The sequence below is a fragment of the Hylobates moloch genome, unplaced genomic scaffold (genome assembly GCF_009828535.3).
Source record: "Hylobates moloch isolate HMO894 unplaced genomic scaffold, HMol_V3 SCAFFOLD_13, whole genome shotgun sequence".
Lineage (NCBI taxonomy): Eukaryota > Metazoa > Chordata > Mammalia > Primates > Hylobatidae > Hylobates > Hylobates moloch.
The window spans coordinates 14916761-14937641 of NW_026652288.1; the positions used below are offsets into that span (position 1 = coordinate 14916761).

The window sequence follows — 20881 nt, forward strand, 5'->3', positions numbered from 1 at the left end:
TCAACTGATTTCAGAACAGACCTTTTCCATTATTCATCACATAAAGAGGACATGAGCAAAGTGTTAAATAAACTGTCTACTCACCTGTGGCCATCAGCTCCTGACAATGCATACTGGCTGCTTTGTAGTCATGGAAGCAAAGTGCCTGCTCCACTAAAAGGATTAGAACCTGTCCCCGCCTTTCTTCTGGGTCCTCACCTGTAAGTCCAAGCAAAGGACTTAATGATTATGACAAGCAACATCAACTGATAGAAGAGCTTGTTAACACTGTCTTTCAAATTACTTCAAAAATAAAACAGAGAGATTAGATGGATTTTAAATGATGAGAGGAAAAAGTTGCTTTGATCTTTCAATCCACTTATGAAGCATGGAATTAGCCGTCAGTCTCCTAAGAGATCAATGATTAATATTAGTTCCTAATTAAAATACCCAAACCAGGAAGTCCAAAATCAGGGTAGTTTGGAGCCCTACAAAAAAGTCTTGGTATTACCAGGGTAAGGGAAAGAGAAGAAAATTTATGTTTCCAAAGGAAAGCAGGTTATAAAATGGGCTTGAAAAATAATGACCAGCAGATTAAGTGAATGGATGAAGATGATGCAGCAATAAACTTCTCATCTTAAAAATTCAACTACTATTTAGAAAATGGAATGCAAACGCTGTCCAGAGCACTGGCAAAGATTGTTCCTTAACAAATTCTCGTTGGGCTCCTCCAAGCCTTACTGGGCCCCATCCTTGGACATATCCTTGAGAGTCCAATTTTAGCACAACTTCTGCTGTCAGTTGTAGCCAGAATCCTCCACTCCAGATATCTGGTCATCCCTGATATCTGATCAAATCCCTCATCCCCGCCACCAACCCCCTGATGTTATCTGGCCACCCTGGCCAGCCCTCAGGCAAGAATTTGTACCCTGTTAAGTGGTTTAACCAGAATGTCTCCTTACCCCAATGATTCTTCTTTATAATTTTCCATCTGCCCCAACTTAGGTTCCAACATAAGTAAAACCTAACTCAATGGAAACAGTAAAACCAGACACAACCAACTATAACTAGGGACTACCCACATTAACTAATGAAGTATTTTCTTTGTCCACAAACACCTTATACAATTTTCCCATCACACCCACTCAGAAGAGCCCTGAACCACTGTGAGTTTGGTGCTGCCTGATTCATGAATTGCTGTCTGCTGAAAATAAACCCTTAAAATTTTATTGTGCATAAGTTTACTTTTAACAAGCCCAATTTAGTAGTCCCTATACCTATAGTGCAGAGTCTCTCTTACAATTTTTTGTTTGTTCGTTTGAAGAGACAGGTCTCCCTAAGTTGCCCAGGCTGGTCTTAAACTCCTGGGCTTAAGTGATCCTCATGCCTCAGCCTCTCATTTAAACATGCGTCAGGGATAATTTTTTCATTAACAGCACCCAAGGATCTCAATCACACAGATGTATGTATATAAAAATGGGGATGAAAAAGACAATTTATAATATCTTTAAAGCAAGTCTTTCATTATTAACTTTACCCTGTGTAAACAGGATCACTATGAGATAAATAGGAATGGGATATAGCTCCCCCTTCAAGCATTTTTTCTTTTGTCTTCTCTTGTCCAACTGATCACAAAACCCACACCACCACCTTGCTGGCAATATAGCCACTAACCCTTAGTCATACCAAGAGAATGGCCATTCTTCTGTGCTCTCATGATGTTTGACCATGCCTTTTACTTAAGGAATTCTGGGAAATGGACTTAAGGAAATCTAAATATCAAACCAAGGTTGTGGAGTGTCTCTCCTGGGGAACAAAGGCTGGAAATGGATCTGCAGCCTGTTGCTACCAGCCAGACCACCAAGTGACCCATTACTTAAGGTAATTATGGCAACCAAATAACACCGACCTGCATGCCCTACCACTCACCTGCGCACCCTACCACTCACCTGCGCACCCTACCACTCACCTGCGCTGCCCTACCACTCACCTGCGCTGCCCAGCCCAGCCGGCGTACTTTACCACAGATATCAATTCCTGCTCTTTGCCTAAAAACGAAAACAAAAAATCCCTACCGTTTTTTTCAGGGAGTCTACAGAGAGTCCTTGTGCCTCTGCTGTCTCCCATGTGCTTGAGCCCAAGCCCTAAAATAAAAGCCTTGACTGGGAAAGCTGCTTGGCCGTGTGTGTGTGTGTGTGTGTGTGCGTGTGCATGTGTGCGTGTGTGCGTGTGCATGTATTTATTTATTTAGAGATGCAGTTTCTCTCCGTTGCCCAAGCTGGAGTACAGTGGCACTATCACTGCTCACTGCAACCTCGACCTCCCAGGTTCAAGCAATCCTCCCACCTCAGCCTTCAGAGTCACTGCGCCTACAGGAACATACCACTAAACCTGGCTAACTTTTTTATTTTTTGTACAAACAGGGTCTTGCTATGTTACCCAGGCCAGTCTCGAACTCCTGGACTGAAGCAATCCTCCTGCCTCAGCCTCCCAAAATGTTGGGATTAGAGGCGTGAACCAACACATCTGGCTTGTGTTCATTTTTATTACGTGAGGAGCCAAACGGCCTGTGATCTGCAAAAACCACAACATTACTATGCTAGCCAACACACTATCTACATTAAATTTTTGACTTTTTTTCCTTCTAAAGGCTAACAGAATGAAAATAATTTGGGGTTCAAGGGATCACAGTTCTGGTATGCAGGTTATTTCAAAGTGAAAACATTTGAGCTACAGAAGATGCAGAAAGAAACCCTAACTGAATTTATCTTATCTGAATAAAGCAGTGTCTTCCTAAAATAAAACTGCAATTAAACCCCCTCCACAGGAGTTTCCTGAGAACTCAGTTGGAACAGAGACTGTCAGTTGCATCAAAAAGCCCAACAGAACCTTCCATACTTTCCCACTGAAGCCCTAGCCCCTCCCACCCCATCCCCCTTTTTGTTACGTTGGTATATAAACCTTACTTCTTGCTATTCAAGAGTTATTAATCACTAAGTGACTTCTGCATGCATATGTAAAAAAAATCTTGTTTTTCTCCTGTCTATTGTCAATTAATTCACAGGCACCTGACCAACCATTTGAAACAAAGTAGATGAAGAAAAAGTTTTCGCCCCAACAGGGACTTTAAACATTTTTGCCAGGTCTTTTAAAAGTATTTTCCCCTTTGAGTGTTCTTAAATGACAAATATAAAGGGGGAATACCTTAAACACAAAATAAGTTTATAGTTTCACTGACACTACTAATCTTTTATTATCAGAGTAAGTTTCTAGAGTCTAAAAATATACAAGAAAAATTCAGCTCATGTTAAAAGATCTAAAATTATTTTCCAAAAAGTTTTAGAAAATATTTTTAAAAACATCTTACATAAAATATTTTATTTCTTTACATAAAATATAGGTTTTCGTTGCCCTTTCAACATATTCCTTTACTTTTCACTCTCTTAAAAACAAATTATTTGAATGGTAGGCTATCAGGACAAAAAAAATTGTGATTATCTTTTTAATAATCTTTATTATCTATTAAAAGGTAAGCTTTTGGCAGACAGGGGTTGGTTCATAGTTGGATGCTCAATACCCAGCATCAAGTTATGCACATAATAGAGAGGCTCAAAAAAATACAGTCATGAGTTGCTTAACTAGAGGAATACATTCCATGACATACATCATCAGGCAATTCCATCTTGAGCAAATATCATAGAGTGCACTCACACAAACCTAGATGGTATAGCCTACTACGTATCTAGGCTATATGGTATAGCTCGTAGGCTACAAACCTGTACAGTATGTTTCTGTACTGAATACTATGGGCAACTGGAATGCAATGGTAAGAATTATGTGTATCTAAACATAGGAAAGGTACAGTAAAAATATTGTACAAAAGATAAAAAATGGTAACTCTGTATAGGACATATACCATGGATGGAGTTTATAGGATTGGAAGTTGCTCTGGGTGAGTCAGTTTGTTGGGTGGTGAGGGAATGTGAAGGCCGAGGATATGACTGTACACTACTGCAGACATTATAAACACTCTACACTGAGGCTACACGAAATTTAGTAAAAAAAATATTTTTCTTTCTTCAGTAATAAGTTAACTATAGGTTACTATAACTTAAAAAACAAAACAAAACAAAACAAAAAACAGAATCTCACTGTGTTGCCTAGGCTGGAGTGTAATGGCATGATCAGCAGTTACATAATTCACTGTAACCTCATGAACTCCTTGGTTCAAGGCAGCCTCCTGTCTCAGCATCCTAAGTAGTTAGGCCTACAAGCATGCATCATCACACCCAGGAAATTTTTTATAGACACAGGATTTCACTATGTTTCTCAGGATGGTGTGGAACTCCTGGCCTCAAGTGATTCACTTGCCTCAACCTTCCAAAGTGTTTAGATTAGAGGCCTGAGCCGCCATGACCAGCCTTTTTTTTTTTTTTTTTTTAACTTTTTAAAACATTTCTTGTTAAATACTAAGACACAAACATACATATTAGTCTAGCCCAAACACTGGGTCAGGACATCAATATCACTTTCTTCCACCTCCACCTATTGTCCCACTGGAAGGCCTTCGGGGCCATAACACATGGTGCTATCATCTCCTATGATATCAATGTCTTCTGGAATCCCTCCTGAAGGACCTGCTATTTTACAGTTAACTTTTTTCTTTTATAAACAGGAGGCGCACCTTCGAAAATAACACAGTATAGTAAATATATAAGCCAGTAATGTAGTCATTTAGTATCTTTACCAAGAATTATCTACCAACATAACTATATGTGGCAAACTTACACAACTGGCTGTATAGGAGGTTTACTTCTCCATCACCACAAAAAGGTGAATAATGCGTTACAACGGCTGATGTCACTAGGCGACAGGAATTTTCAGCTCTATTTTAATTTTATGGAACCACCATTGCATATGAGATCATTGTTGACCAAAATTTCATGTACCATTGCTGTGCAGTATGACTGTAAATTCTCAATAAAACAGGCACACAGGCCAGGCACGGTGGCTCACACCTGTAATCCTAGCATTTTGGGAGGCCGAGGTGGATGGATCACTTGAGGTGAGGAATTCAAGACCAGCCTGGCCAACATGGTGAAATCCCATCTCTACTAAAAATACAAAAATTAGCTAGGCACGGTGGAGGATGCCTGTAATCCCAGCTACTCGGGAGGCTGAGGCATGAGAATTATTTGAACCCAGGAGGTAGAGGTGGCAGTGAGCCGAGATCACAACACCGCACTCCAGCCTGGGTGACACAGTGAGACTCTGGCTCAAAAAAACAAAAACAAAAAAATGGCATAGATTAAATTCGGAGTGTTATTTTCAATTATAAGACAAATAATTCAGCTACAAAACAAATACAATATAATTTGGATATGTAGGCTAAAAAGGACAAAAATCTAATATGTTTCATATTTTAAAGAGCCTTAAAATTATTTTTCATATTTCCAGGAAATGGTCAGGCGCGGTGGCTCACGCCTGTAATCCCAGCACTTTGGGAGGCCGAGGCAGGCGGATCACCTGAGGTCAGGAGTTCGAGACCAGCCTGACCAACATGGAGAAATCCCATCTCTACTAAAGATACAAAAAATTAGCCAGGTGTGGTGGCACATGCCTGTAATCCCAGCCACTTGGGTGTCTGAGGCAGGAGAATCACTTGAACCCAGGAGGCGGAGGTTGCAGTGAGCTGAGATCGTACCATTGTACTCTAGCCTGAGAAACAGGAGTGAAACTCTGTCTCAAAAAAAAAAAAAAAAAAAAAATTTCCAGGAAAAAAAAGAAAATATGTATAGGGCCCTTGATTTTCTAAGATATAATATGGTTTGGAGGAAAAAGCAAACATGTTACAGAAAGGGTTGAATAAAACTTTTAAAATATGTACCTATCCATCTTCTTTATGTGCTTCATAAGTTTAAATAAAATCCAAGGCAAGTATTGGCCCAGTCTATTCTAAAAAGATTCTAGGGCCAGGCACAGTGGCTCATGCCTGTAATCTTAGCACTTTGGGAGGCTGAGGTAGGAGGATCGTTTGAGGGAAGGAGTTCAATACCAACCTGGAAAATGGAGCGAGACCTCATCTCTACAAAAAAAAAAAAAAAGAAAGAAAAGAAAAATGTACCACCATGGTGGTACATGCCTGTAGTCCCAGCTAGTCAGGAGGCTGAGGCAGGAGGATCCCCTGAGCCCAGGAGTTCAAGATTACAGTGAGATATGATCATCCCACTGCACTTCAGCCTGGGCAACAGAGCAAGAGTCTGTCTCTAAATAAATAAATTCTTAAAAAGGGATGATGTTGCACTGAGATTCATAAACCTATTATTAGAATAACACACTCATGATATAGTAACAGTAACATATATTGGAAATGGAATATGTAATGTTTCTCTATAATAAATGTACCTATAACACAATATAAAACCTATTTCCTACATAATATATTGAAATGTTTGCATTTCTTCAGAATACATTAAAAATAAAAGGTCCAGATTATAATTTTTTATGTCAACCTAGCTAGGCTGTAAACTCTAATCTGGGTGGTATTGTGAAGGTATTTTGCAGATATAATTAAAGACAGTACTCAGTTGACTTTACGTAAAGAAGCTTATCCTAGATAATCTTGGTGGGTCTGACTGAACTTCAGGGAAGGCTTTAAAGAGGTTGAAGTTTTCCAGAAAGAAAGAAAGAAAGAGACGGGGCCGGGCCCAGTGGTTCACACCTGCAATCCCAACACTTTGGGAGGCTGCGACGGGTGAATTGCTTGAGCCCAGGAGTTCAAAACCAGCATGGGCAAAATAGTGAGACCCCGTTTCTATAAACAAAAACCTAAAAAATAGTCATAAAATAAAGAAAGAGCTGGTGGTTGGGGAGAGATTCCAACTTATGAGTGACAGCTTCAGGCCATGTCCATAGAGTTCCCTCCTGCTCCTGATCTTCTCCTCCTGACTGACTGCCTATGGATTTCAGACTTGCTTAGCCAGTCCCCATAGTAGTAAAAGCCCATTCCTGGTAATGAAGTCTTTAACATGTATCTCTCCTACAGTTTCTGCTCCTCTGGTTGAGTCGTGACTAACAGACCAGGTATCTAAACTACTCAGTCTCTTTCATTTTCATTTGGATGCATTCCTTTCTCTTATGTTATCAGATCAATTAATTTTTGATTTGAGATGTGGTAAAATCTGCTGAATGTCTGTGAAAATAGCCAGATGCAAGGGTCTTGTGAATGAAATGAAGGACAATAAAGTCCACTGATTATTATTATATAGTGTCAAAAAAGGTGGAAACAGAATTCTATGAGTAAAGGGTTTAACTTAAAACCTCTTAACTATAAAATCCTCAATAATTATTTAACTTTTCTCTATTCCTGTCTCCTCACTTTCAAAATAAGATTCCTATTTCTGCCTATAAAGGACAAAGAAGGAACTGAGATAAGTATTAAAGCATAAAATGAGTATTATTATTGTTGTTAATGGAAACTTTTTATAAAGATGTGCCAAACAGTTATCTTAAAGTTCAAAGTTATTTAACTGTTTTTAATTCAAGACAATTCCAATCTGAGCAGGTGGATTAAATGAAAAATATAACCAAAGGGCTGATCTTAGTGATTTACTTCTACAAATAAAGTGGAAGTGATGGTGTGTGACTTCCAAGACCGTATCATAAAAGGCATTACAGCTTCCTCTTTGCTTTCTTGTGAATCAAATCGCTCTAGGAGAAACCAGCTGCCACGGTGAGAGAACACACTCAAGCAGCCAGATGGAGACTTCCATGTAGCAGGAAACTGAGGCCTCTTACCAACAGCCATAAAGGACTGAGGCCCCCTGCCAAGAGCCATGTGAATGAGCCCTCTTAGAAGCAGAACCTTCAGCCCCATTAGAGCCTTCGGGTGAGGTCTGTAAATATTCCCCTTGAAGTTGGCAAGGTCTGTGTAACTGCAACCAAGAATAAAATACACTGGAAACGAAGCTGCCCAAATATCAAGGCTAGATTTGAAAATGCCTTGAAGCAGCCGGGCACAGTGGTCACGCCTGTAATCCCAGCACTTTGGGAGGCCGAGGCAGGTGGGTCACCTGAAGTTAGGAGTTCCAGACCAGCCTGACCAGCATGGGGAAACCCCGTTTCTACTAAAAATACAAAATTAGCTGGGTGTGGTGGCGCATGCCTGTAATCCCAGCTACTCGGGAGGCTAAGGCAGGAGACTCGCTTGAATCTGGGAGGCACAGGTTGCAGTGAGCCAAGATGGCACCATTGCACTCCAGCCTGGGCAACAAGAGCGAAACTGTCTCAAGAAAAAAAAGAAAATGCCTTGAAGATTTTGCTAGTTTCTCCTGGAGCACTGACTCCAGGAGCCTTCAGCCAACAAGAAGGAAGTCTGGGTACTCTGAGACCATCAAATGGAAAAAGTACAAGGAGAAATCACAGAGAGAAGAGATGCCTGTAAAGCCCTATATCAGTCCCCAGCTATTTAAGTCTTCCCAGCCCAAGTACCCAGACATGTGAGTAATGCAGCCTTTGACATGAGTCCATCCCTAGCCAGGATCTGATGCAATTTCATAAAAGACCATGACCTGCTTAGCTGAGCCCAATCTCCAGAAGAGATTGAGAAAATCTCTTTTCTCTTTTTCTGGAGAGAGAAAAATAAATGGTTGTTTTTTAAGCCACCAGGTTTCGGGTGGTTCGTAAAGCAGTAACAGATAACCAAAACACTCTATAAGGTAAAGGCCACCTGCTTTATGATATCTTTCTTAATTCCCCAGGCAAAAATTAGCATGGCCTTTCTTCGAGTCTTCTAATATTTGTTTACAGAAGCCATACACTATGATCACATCCTATGCTGGCAGCATAATTACTTGTTTCCCTAGCTCTCTAAGAGTCTAAATTCTCAGAGGGCAGCAGCTATGTGTAACAGAACTTTGTATCCACAGTACCTAGCAGAAAAATATTACTTTCTCTCTTCCCATTAAAAATTCATATAGATTACCAAGACCACAGGTATTCCTGTTACTATGTTAACACATCACAAAGACAAAAGAGGAAACAAATCCTAGTAGGAACATAAAAATGCAGATGACACCTCTGAGCTGCTTTGTTAGCTTCTGTGGCCTGGATCCTTATGGAATTCTTCCCTGATGATCAGAGTGCATCAGAGTTTACAGAGCACTTTCACATGCATTAACTCATTTGGGTCTCTCATAACTTCACGGGTGAAGAAAGAGGGTATCATTCCTATTTTCCAGATGCAGAAAATGGAACTAAAGTAATTTAGCAAATGTGTGGCACAGAGTTAGAACTCGAACCAGTGTTCTGACTCCACATGCACTGTTCTCCCCATTCGTTCCAGATGTCTCACAATAGATGCCTGGCCCCAATCACACTACCATCACATTGCCAGGCTGCTGCAAGTCCAAATATAAAGATGCTGATGCTATACCTTCACACAGACTAGAAAAGGATAAATGACACACACGATCACTAAAACTGGAGACCTTAAGAATCCTACATATTACAATTTTAAAATATTTAGTCCATTAAATATGTTACATATATATGTGGCTTAGATGAATACAATTTCAAACCACTGCTTATACAACCAAATGACCAACAACTCTTCTTGCAGAGATCAGCATAAGACAAAACTACAAAAAAAAAGCATTAAAAAGACTGGTGAGCAGAAGGATGTAGTTAAGGAAATATGAAATGTAGAGTCAAAAAGACTTTCCTTAAAAGCCAAAGCCTGCTATTGAACTCTGCTGGGCAAAATATTTAACTTCTCTCATCTCCAACTTCCCTTGCAAAATGAGAAGAATATCAAAATCAACATCATTTATGAGATGATTACATGAGATAAAACACATGAAAACCCCACCAAGTAGTAAATGTATAAAGTTTTCTAACAAATTGTTCAGGTTCAAACACAAAACCAAATTCAGACGCTGAAGGTGAACTGGTGAGGTTGGTTTGTTTTATATGTAAGTTTTCTGGTTATAAATGGTAACACTGACTTCTGCTCCTGATCACACAACCACTTTGAGGCACCCTGAATAAGCTTGTCTTCGTTTAAGTAATAGATAGTTCCAGAAGCTCAATATTGGCACATTTTTATAACACGTCAATTTTTCCAGAAAATACTAATCCTTGCCCAAAGATGTTCTTCTTAGCTAGTTGAGAGGCTGAGGCAGAAAGATTTCACTGCACTCCAGCCTGAGCAACAGAGCGAGACCCTGTCTAATAAAAAAGCTGTTCTTCTGACACTGTAAGTATATATTCTGCTATTCTCCTGCAACGATTCAAGAATAATATAGAAAGCTTATTCTGCAGTTTAGTACTCAAAAGACTTACCTGCAACCCTCAGCAGCTCAGCAAGGCCCAGAAGCTTGGTGGATTGTTTATAGCATGTGGGGGACTGGGAAATACACTCCTTGATGAGACTGATCCGATCAGGGCACAATCGCACTACAAAAGAAAGACATATTAAAGATTTGGACCAGGGCCATCACAAAAGGGTGTTAATGGCCTTCCTAATGCAAGGCATCCAAAGAAAATGAAAACTGTGTAAGGCATCAGATGAAGGAGAATTAAGTAAAAGTAAAAGGCACGTTTAACAAACAGCAAAATTATTATTGCTTCTGAGTAAATAATGTACAACCTTGATCTTTTCTTTATAACCAAACTTCTGAAGCACAGGAAATGAAGTGTTAATCTGAAACTAGAAAAAACTGTTTCACTGTTTTAAGTACCATGTCAGGACTTAGGGAAAAATTTAAACAAGACAGTATTTGTCTCTAAAAACTTCATATACTTAGTATTATACGAGCCCCCTCACACCTCACCCTCTAAGCCCCATTCCTTGCTCTAAATATCCATTTGCTATCTCCACTTATCACCCCAGTTTGGAGGGCAGGAGTCTTCAAAGTGCTCACTGTTGCAATTTATTAACCTTCCTCCAAACATAGGCCCAATTTTCTCACATAAACTGGATATTAGGAAAATAAAACACATCTGATCAAACCAATTCAAACTATGAAGAAATGAAAATCACAGCTAAAAAACCCTAGATAAAGGGTACTACGTATATTCTAGGAACAAATGGTACTTATTTACAGCAGAGATGGCAACCTTTTTTTTTTTTTTTAAATTCAGTTTTATTTCTTTTTTTTTATTATTATACTTTAGGTTTTAGGGTGCATGTGCACAATGTGCAGGTTTGTTACATATGTATCCATCTGCCATGTTGATTTCCTGCACCCATTAACTCATCATTTAGCATTAGGTATATCTCCTAATGCTGTCCCTCCCCCCTCCCCCAACCCCACAACAGTCCCCGGAGTGTGATGTTCCCCTTCCTGTGTCCATGAGTTCTCATTGTTCAATTCCCACCTATGAGTGAGAACATGCGGTGTTTGGTTTTTTGTCCTTGCGATAGTTTACTGAGAATGATGTTTTCCAGTTTCATCCATGTCCCTACAAAGGACATGAACTCATCATTTTTTATGGCTGCATAGTATTCCATGGTGTATATGTGCCACATTTTCTTAATCCAGTCTATCGTTGTTGGACATTTGGGTTGGTTCCAACTCTTTGCTATTGTGAATAGTGCCGCAATAAACATACGTGTGCATGTGTCTTTATAGCAGCATGATTTATAGTCCTTTGGGTATATACCCAGTAATGGGATGGCTGGGTCAAATGCGATTTCTAGTTCTAGATCCCTGAGGAATCCTTCAAGAAACACAGCACTGCCAGGGAGGCTGGCCCCCAATAATTATAATAACAACAACTACGATAATAGCAGCTGATGTGAAAGGAATAGGAGCTAGTCTCAGGCACTGCTGGAGGTGCTTTATGTATATTAACCCTACACAGCAAATTCTTATTAATAGAAGGCAGGTACTATTATCCTCAAGAGAATAAACTGAGGTGCAGAAAGGTTAAATACTTTGGTAAAGGTCACTGAAAAAGTGATGGGACCAAAATTCAACCCGGCTCGCTAAATGTTTTCACACCTTGAATCCTTTATCCTTTCCTAAATCCATGGCTGTTCTCCATACATCTTGTGTTCTCTCAAAACTTCTACATAGGTGAGAGGGGCCAGGGACGGGGGAGATAAAGAAGAGAGGTGGTATTTTTTCTCTGGAATGGGCTTTTGGGGGGAAGGTAAGGATTTATTACAATTTAATGTTAAACTCAAAAAAGGTTGCAAGGAAAGTACAAAGAAATCCTCTATACTCTTTGCTGAGATTAACAGATGATTAATAATTTGCACCTTCGCACATGTCCATGTGCAATCATGCACACATACTCTCCCTGCTTCCTTCCACCGTATATTCACACAGGAATATGTATATACACACACAAATACTTATACATGCACAAATATATACACATATTTATAATACACATGTATACAAGTGCATATATATACAAATAGTTACACATATATACACACAAATATACATACACATTTATTTTTTTCTGAACCATTTGAGAATAAGTTGCAAATAACATTTCTCTTTATTGCTAAATACTTCAGTGTGTGTTTCCTAATGTTTTGACTCTTTTTTTTTTTGAGATAGAATCTCCCTGTGTTGCCCAGGCTGGAGTGCAGTGGTGCAATCTCGGCTTACTGCAACCTCCGCCTCCCAGGTTCAAGTGATTCTTCTGCCTCAGCCTCCCAAGTAGCTGGGACTACAGGCACGTGCCACCACGCCTGGCTAATTTTTGTATTCTTAGTAGCGACGGAGTTTCACCATATTGGCCAGGCTAGTCTAGAACTCCTGACCTTGTGATCCGCCCTCCTCAGACTCCCAAAGTGCTAGGATTACAGGCGTGAACCAACATACCTGGCCTAGACTCTCTTAAAATGAATATTTATACATCTACAACAATAATCCTGTTGTGCGTGGCCTTTAAAATATAAAGTCAATGTACTTACTCTTCAGTTACTTCCTTCAAAATCACCATTGCTAATACCTACATCTGAGTATAGCTTCTGCAGACTGTATTACTCTTCCCAATTATCCACTGCAACTATTCATATCCCAAATTCCTGCTTCCGTAACATGAGGCTTGGCCCTGTGACATCTACAGGCAATTAATGTGAGTGGAAATGATACATGCCACTCCTGAGTGAAAGCTGTTAAGAGTCATCGTGGAATTCCACTACAGATCTTTCCCTTCTACTGTGACAAGGCCGTGTCTCATGGGGTGGTGCTGCGGCTAACCAAAGTGGACATGATTGTGAGCAAGGAATAAGCCTGTTACCACATATTATGGAGATTCTGAGTTTTTCACTACAGCACAATCGTAAAAACTCACCGATACAGTATACTTCAAGCCTTTCCATACCTTATCACAATAAAAACACTGTGGGTTTTTTCCTCAATATCCACTACTACTTTACGGGGCTTTTTCCAGATTCAGTAACATATGATAATTATGAGATAGGTACTTCTAACATATTTCTAATTTGATTTTCAAAACAAGACTTGTTGCAGATATTACCTGCATTCCACATATGTAAAAATCTGGAGTTTCCATAGCTGCTTTTATGGCTTTGTTGATGAATTATTGTATTCTTCTTAGAGAAGCTCTAGCTTTAGTAATTCTACTAAACTGACTTCCTTACTTTTACCACTCCTTTTCTAGCTCAATAAAATCAAGGTAGAGAACTGAAACCACACATAGCAGTGGATCATCATTTTCTCTAAACTTCCATTTAATGGAACACTCAAGTTTGATTATTTGTCTCCTGTTGCCCTAAGCAACGCACACTACTAATATTTGAAGTACATTAAATAAATTTGGACAGCAGGATTCTAATAGACTGCAATTACCCTGTTCAAATGACTTTTTACTTTATTTACTTACGTATTTTCTGATCCTCTGGACAATCACTATACCAGTTCCCTTTTTCTGCTGATTTAGGGCCTGCTTAATTATATTTCAAAATGTGAATTATCAGTTAAATAAATTCAAGCCCTAGATATTACTGTCTTTCCAAAAAGGAAGAAGTGTTCAACTCCAAAAATTCCTTTCCAAATTGAATGAATGAACATGAAAAAGATATGCATGTATGTACATTTTAATAATTAAAGATAATCTAATTTTCCTGTAGAAATCATGAATATATCTCAAAAGATTTTTTAAAAACCTATTATAAAACACATGTATGCATACACACACACACACACGCCCGCACGCGCGCGTGCACGTCTCAGATGTAAAAAGCATTTTCTAACCAGCTACCTATATTCCAAATGCCCCTCAAAGGATAGTTGTGCAATATCAATTTCAGTCACTCGGGAATGGCAACAAAGGTCCACAACATATGAAGTTACTAGCGATGTTGTGGAAGTATCATACAAATCTGAATTGTGTAGGCCAGGAAGGTGTAATATGCAGGAGTCAGACACTTAGCTGACCAGTAAGAGGATAAGTAAGAGTTTCCTTCTCGAAGAATCTTTCACTCTCACACCTTTTCCTCAGTAGAGTATTCTCTACTGTTACAAATGCAGGTTCTTGAGCCAGAGTACCTAGGTTTGAATCCTGGCTCCACCTCTAACTAGCTGGATGACCCTAGGCAACCTAGGCAAGTTACTTAACCTCCCTGTGCCTTGATTTCATCATCTGAACATTGGAAACAATACCACCACCTTATAGGGCATGGTTTTATTTTGAGACAGGGTCTCGCTCTATTGCCCAGGCTCCGGTGCGGTGGCACAATCTCAACTCACTGCAGACTCAATCTCCTAGGACAAGTGATCCTCCTGCCTCAGTACTCCAAGTAGCTGGGACTACAGGCATGCACCATCAAGCCTGGCTAATTTTTTAATTTTTTGAAAAATAGAGACAGGTTTTGCCATGTTGCCAAGGCTGGTCTCAAACTCCTGAGCTCAAGCAATCCACCTACCTCAGCCTCCCAAAGTCCTGGGATTAGAGGCGTGAGCCACCATTCTGTCCAAGGCCATGGGGGCCCACCCTTTGCATCAGTGTGCCCTGGATGTGAGACAGGGAGTCAAAGGAGATTATTTTGGAGCTTTAAGATTTAATGACTGCCCTGCTGGGTTTCACACTTGCAGGGGCCTGTGGCCCCTTTGCTTTGGCCAATTTCTCCCATTTGGAATGGAGGCATTTATCCAATGCCTGTACCCCCATTGTATCTTGGAAGTAACTAACCTGCTTTTGATTTTACAGGCTCCTAGGTGGAAGGGACTTGTCCTGTCACAGATGAGATTTTGGACTTGAACTTTTGAGTTAATGCTGAAATGACTTAAGACTTTGGGGGACTGCAGGGAAGGCACAATTGGTTTTGAAATGTGAGGACATGAGATCTAGGAAGGGCCGGGGTGAAATGATATGGTTAGGTTCTGTGTCCCCACTCAAATCTCATCTTGAATTGTAATCCCCAGGTGTTGAGGGAATGACCTGGTGGAAGGTGACTGGATCGTGGGGGCGGTTCCCCCATGCTGTTCTCATGATAGTGAGTTCTCACCAGGACTGATGGTTTAAAAGCATGGCACTTCCTCGTTCTCAAATACACTCTTCTCTTTCCCGCCAACAGATGAAGAAGATCTTTGCTTCCCCTTTGCCTTCTGCCATGACTGTAAGTTTCCTGAGGCCTCCCCAGTCACGTGGAACCGTGAGTCAATTAAACCTCTTACCTTTATAAATTACCCAGTCTTGGGTATTTCTTTATAGCAGTGTGAAAACAGGCTAATACAATGCCCAAAGGGCATTTTGAGAATTAGTGAATACATATAAAGCATATTTGGAACATAAAAATCACTCAATAAATATTAGCTATATTATTACCTACTGACATATTCACAGAAATACTTATAAAGAATGGAATCTTCTAATACAAGGTTTCTCCAGATGTAACTTACAGGATGTGTAAGAAATATTTTATTATTATCCCAATCTGAGAAATGTGAAGCTCAAAGATACTGTTGCCACAGGTTACACAGCTCAAAGCAGCTGCACCAGAATGTAAACTCACACATGACACTCTGGGGTAATCCTGTCTCATTATCAGTGTGACAACCCTGTAAAGTCATAGAATGTGCCTGGTCCCCATCATTATTTCAGTTCCCAGAGTAGGGTAAGTGCCTAAATTTACGTTTATTAAATGAAAGCAAAAGGGGGGTGGAAAGAGGGCAATGAATAGATGCTGAGGAGGGAGGGGAAGAATCTGAAGAAGAAAAGAAAAAGGAATAAAGAGAAAGGAAGAGGGGAGAATGAGAAGACAGGTAAGACCACACTAATTCTATGATTATTTAAAAAATACCTTTAAGTATAAAAATAATCATTGATATTGTACAGTTCTTACTATATCTTAGGCACTATAAATGTATAGACATTCCTTATAAGCAATTCTGTAAGATTCTTATTAGTACCCCCATATGGTAAATGAGAAAAAGGTTAAAACTTGCCCCCAGTTACCCAGTAATAAGTGGCAGAAGTAGCTCCAGGCTGAGTGTAACTACAATGCTGTAAGTCAGAAAAGCTGACTTACCCTATTACAGAAAGAACATGTGGACCAAATGAAATATTCAAAGGCTGTTCATTTAACTATTAAGAAAAATTTACATAAACACCCAAAATAAAGAGAAAAGCATACACATATACACACACACAAATATTTCACAGAAGACTCACACATAGGGAGTCATTTTTACATGCAACTTCTGTTCCTGTTTTCAATTAGCTCATTGATTATAATTTAGTTAGAACTGCTAGCCTTTACTTGATGAGAAACAGCAACTCCTGGAGTGTAGGCAAAGAAGGCTTCAAAACAAAGCAAAATGACAAAATGAACTATGTACACTGACTACCATAAAAATACCTAAACCATAAATGTCTAAATATCAAGTTGTTTTCTTTCTCCAATATTACTGATGAATACAAAAGAAGCTAAAACCTAAATGGCATCTGTGAGATAAACACAACAAAAAGTATACAAAGGCAATATTCCATCTTCACATCCAGAAGGTTTTCTGACAGTCATCCTAATAGGAAACTCCAAATCAATATATCAAGCTGGAAAGCTGTCAAGACATGAAAGCAAATGTCTTTCTTAAAATACTCAAAATACTCCTCAGTCAGAAAATTCTCAGAAGCCACAGCAGGGCAGCGGTTTTGGTTGCAGGTATTCAAACCCAGCAGCTGATATACACATACTACCAGCAAAAAATCCTGCTAATTGATCAGCACAGAAAATCAGGGCTCAATGTAATGTTTTAAAATCCAGTAGTACTTGGGTGGACTGTAAGAAAAATTTTTTGTATTATACCAATCTGCTTGAATTAAATAAGGAGGTAAAACACAGACACACAGATACACACACAGACACACACACACAGAGTCGAATCTGTAATAGCATGGCCTAACAAGAGATACAAACAGAGCAAAGATTTCATAGTGTTCTGGATTCTTCCTTGACTAAAATTGCAATTAAATAAATATTTGAGGGGGAAGTAGTTAATGACTTCAGACATTTAAGAATTGAAAAAAGTAAACCTGATTAATCTTCACAATTTTAAGAAGTTTTGAGCTCAAAAATTACATGAATTGTACAAATGAATAAAATTTTCTAGTGATTTAGCAATCATATTAGATAAAATTGCTTAAGATACAAGATAGTTATAATCACACACAAGTTGTTTCCAAACAATGATATTCAAAGTAATAATAATATTACCTCTTTTGAGTCTAATAAGTTTTTTTGAGACAGGTTCTAGGTCTATTGCCTAGGCTGGAATGCAATGGCATGATCATGGCTTACTGCAGCCTCAACTTCCTGGGCTCAAGTGGTCCTCCCACCTCAGCCTCCTGAGTAGCTGGGACTACATACGCATGCCATTACACTCGGCTAACTTTTTTAATTTTTGTAGAGACAGGGTACCACTATGTTGCCCAGGCTGGTCTCAAGCTTTTGGACTAAAGTGAACCTCCTACATCAGCATCCCAAAGTGCTGGGATTACAGGCGTGAGCCACTGTGCCCAGCCTAATGAATTTGTCTGAGATGCAAAACTTTAACTTTTAGTCAAGCCACATTGGAAACCCACTGAAAACATGAGAATGTCTCTACTGGCTCATATCCTCTAAAATCCATCCAACTCTAAACACTACACAGGACAAAGACACCAAGGAACTCATAAGAGATCTAAACCTCTACCACCATCAGTCTCAAATATTTCCAGAGTTAAGAACAGAGATAACAGATTACAAGGAAGCCAGCCACGCACACTGTTAATAATACCAAGTCACTCTTCATTTAGGGCACAGAGATCCAGGATTTAATGCAACAGAAAATCTACCTTCTTCAACAGGGAAGGTCAGGTTTAAGGTCCAGTACACCATGAGATGCAAACAGTCCTCACAGCATAAATAGACGAGACAAGTGGCTCTGTAGCAGGATGCTTGTTTGGGATGATACCAAGTTGACTTTTATATTTAAATAAAAGAAGTTGAGTAATATTAAGATATCTCTAGTAATTAAATTCTAAACAAAAATTTCTTATCATTCCCTCTTTTAAAAAAATAGATGAACGTAATATACTGAGTCAAGCATAAAAAGAAAAAAACTTTTAATTTACAGCTAGTTATAAAACTATGCAACGGAAACAAAATACAGAAATAAATTGTATATCAAAACTGATATAAATCTGATATATTCTCATCCATAATCTCCAATATCTTTTTTTTGTTTTTACCCTATAGCCTCACTGCTCTGTTACTGATGTTATTTCTTTAAATGTTATACAAGTGAAATTTAAAAAATAAATTTATGGTAAAATGTTGGCTTTATTTTTTCTCTTGGGTTTCCACTTGAGATTTCATTTAAAATAATGGGTCAAGGGCAGGATCTACTGCTAATGGATTACATGACCAAAGCTACTCTTTGGTTTTAAAAACTAAAAAAGAATACTAGTAAATTGCTGCAATATAAGTTAGTAACAGTCTGACAGTAAGTAGAAAACGCACCTTGCAAAGGCAGGATCTTTACCCCAAATTCTTCAAGACGTCCAACGGCTTGGATAAGATCTAGCTCCTCTTGAATGGCAGGGGGTCTGTCTGTTACCAGTTGTAAGCAGCACCTAAAAGAAATTAGATAAATTTTTTAAAAGAAGCAACGTATGTTCACCTTTCTATATTCAACACCATGAGATCTAACACATATTTATCAAAAATCTACCACATCCCAGGAATTCATTCCACTGGATGCCTTCTGTTATCTTAATCCTCATAGCAAGCCTGTGAGGTAGGCAAACACCATCATCTATCTGCCTTTTCAGGGAGCTAAAACTGAAGCTCACAGAAGGGAAGTAATTGCCCACAGTTACATCCACAGTACATAATGGCATCATGGTAGGAAGCATCATAACTCTGTGTTTAGTGCCGTTTTTACTGTTGAATGCAAACATTATGATTCTATTACAAAAAAAAATTTTAAAGGATGAAGTTCAGATAATTTTCAGTTTCTCTTCTACGAAAAACAGAAATGTCTTGATGTGGTCACAATTTGATGTCTCAAAAGAAACAAGAAATGACTTAGGAAACTGCACAGAGAACATGTTCCTGATCAAAAAGGGAGAAATCTGTTGGTAATACACAGTTCTGAGATGAACTACAGGAGAAAGTGATTTGCTAAGCTAAGAATGTGGGATTCCTATGGAATATTTAAAGTAAATTTTTGTTTAAATTCAAAGAAACTGCATTTAATAAATGTTTCATTTAATGAATAAACTCATTCTCTAAAGGTGTTTAGAGGAACATTGGAATGTAAGACTAGAAAGACAGATCAGGCGGTAAAGGGCTCATGAATGCTAGAATCACAGGTCACGAGATGCAGGTATCTAAGCCCCAGTATGGCATCCATATGACTGAGTGACAGATACAGGCCAAGTCTGCTCTCGTAAAACTGGAGGATTTAAATCAGTTGTGCACTCACATCTACTGTTGATTCAAGTGTGAAAGGTCTATTACCTCTTCGTGGTTTCTATCAAAATTGTAAATGTACTTTTTTACATTTTTTACTCTTGACTCAGGAATTACAAATAAATTCTAAATTACAAATAAATTCTAAAAATTTATATTACAGATAGGCTCGCACATGCTCAAAGACATATAATTACGGATGCTCACTACCAAATTGTTTTTAAAAATGAAAGAAAGTATACCAAATCAGGAACAAATTAAATAAATTATATAATGGAATGTTCTACAACCATCAAAAAGGAATAAAATAGAACTGTCTGTACTCACATGAAAAAACCTTCAATACAGAACATGAGTGAAAAAAAAAAACAGGGCACAGAAAGGTATGCATAATAGTAATAATTTATTCATGATTTAAGAAAGAAGAGGTAACATTTAATCAAATGTTTTGGAAGTTTACATAAGAAACCGATATTTAAAAATGACTGAAGGATAAAGTTAGGGGAACGAGAATGAGAAGGGAGACTAATTGTCAATACATATATCCTTTTTGTATTGTTTGGATATCTATTGCTTCCTCAACAATTTATTTATAAAGAGTTTATAAATAACTCTTTAATCAGTAAGAATGTAAGGGCTATTTCCTGCATTCAATGTAACTGTGAACATTGAAATACATCCAGGCTCACAGGTCACAATCAGTTTGGTACCACATTATACACACAGGGCATGTTTGTGAAATGAAGGTGTGTCCTTGTGGGAGAGAAAGAGATGCAATGAAGAGGAAATATAGAAGGACCGGCTTTTTAAATGATCTCTGGGAAACACCTGCCAAAAGGTTGAGGTGAAATACAATTCCCAGTTTCAAAGGTATTCTATTTGGTATTTTCATCATTTGAAATAAAAATAGAATCACTTAGGAGAAAAGAAAGAGCTAACCGCTTTAAACAACTTTGTCAA

The 20881-nt window shown here is 38.7% G+C and overlaps 1 protein-coding gene across 1 annotated transcript in view; it reads right to left on the minus strand.

Annotated features, from left to right (window-relative positions):
- Nucleotides 1-20881, minus strand: part of NBAS (NBAS subunit of NRZ tethering complex) — a 388176-nt gene that overhangs the window by 188965 nt on the left and 178330 nt on the right. Inside the window, exons 31-33 of the mRNA XM_032172256.2 lie at nt 18968-19080; nt 10321-10434; nt 85-198 (exon numbers count right to left, since the gene is read on the minus strand). Of these exons, the coding sequence (XP_032028147.1) occupies nt 85-198; nt 10321-10434; nt 18968-19080 (341 nt within the window). The remainder of the gene's footprint in view (nt 1-84; nt 199-10320; nt 10435-18967; nt 19081-20881) is intronic.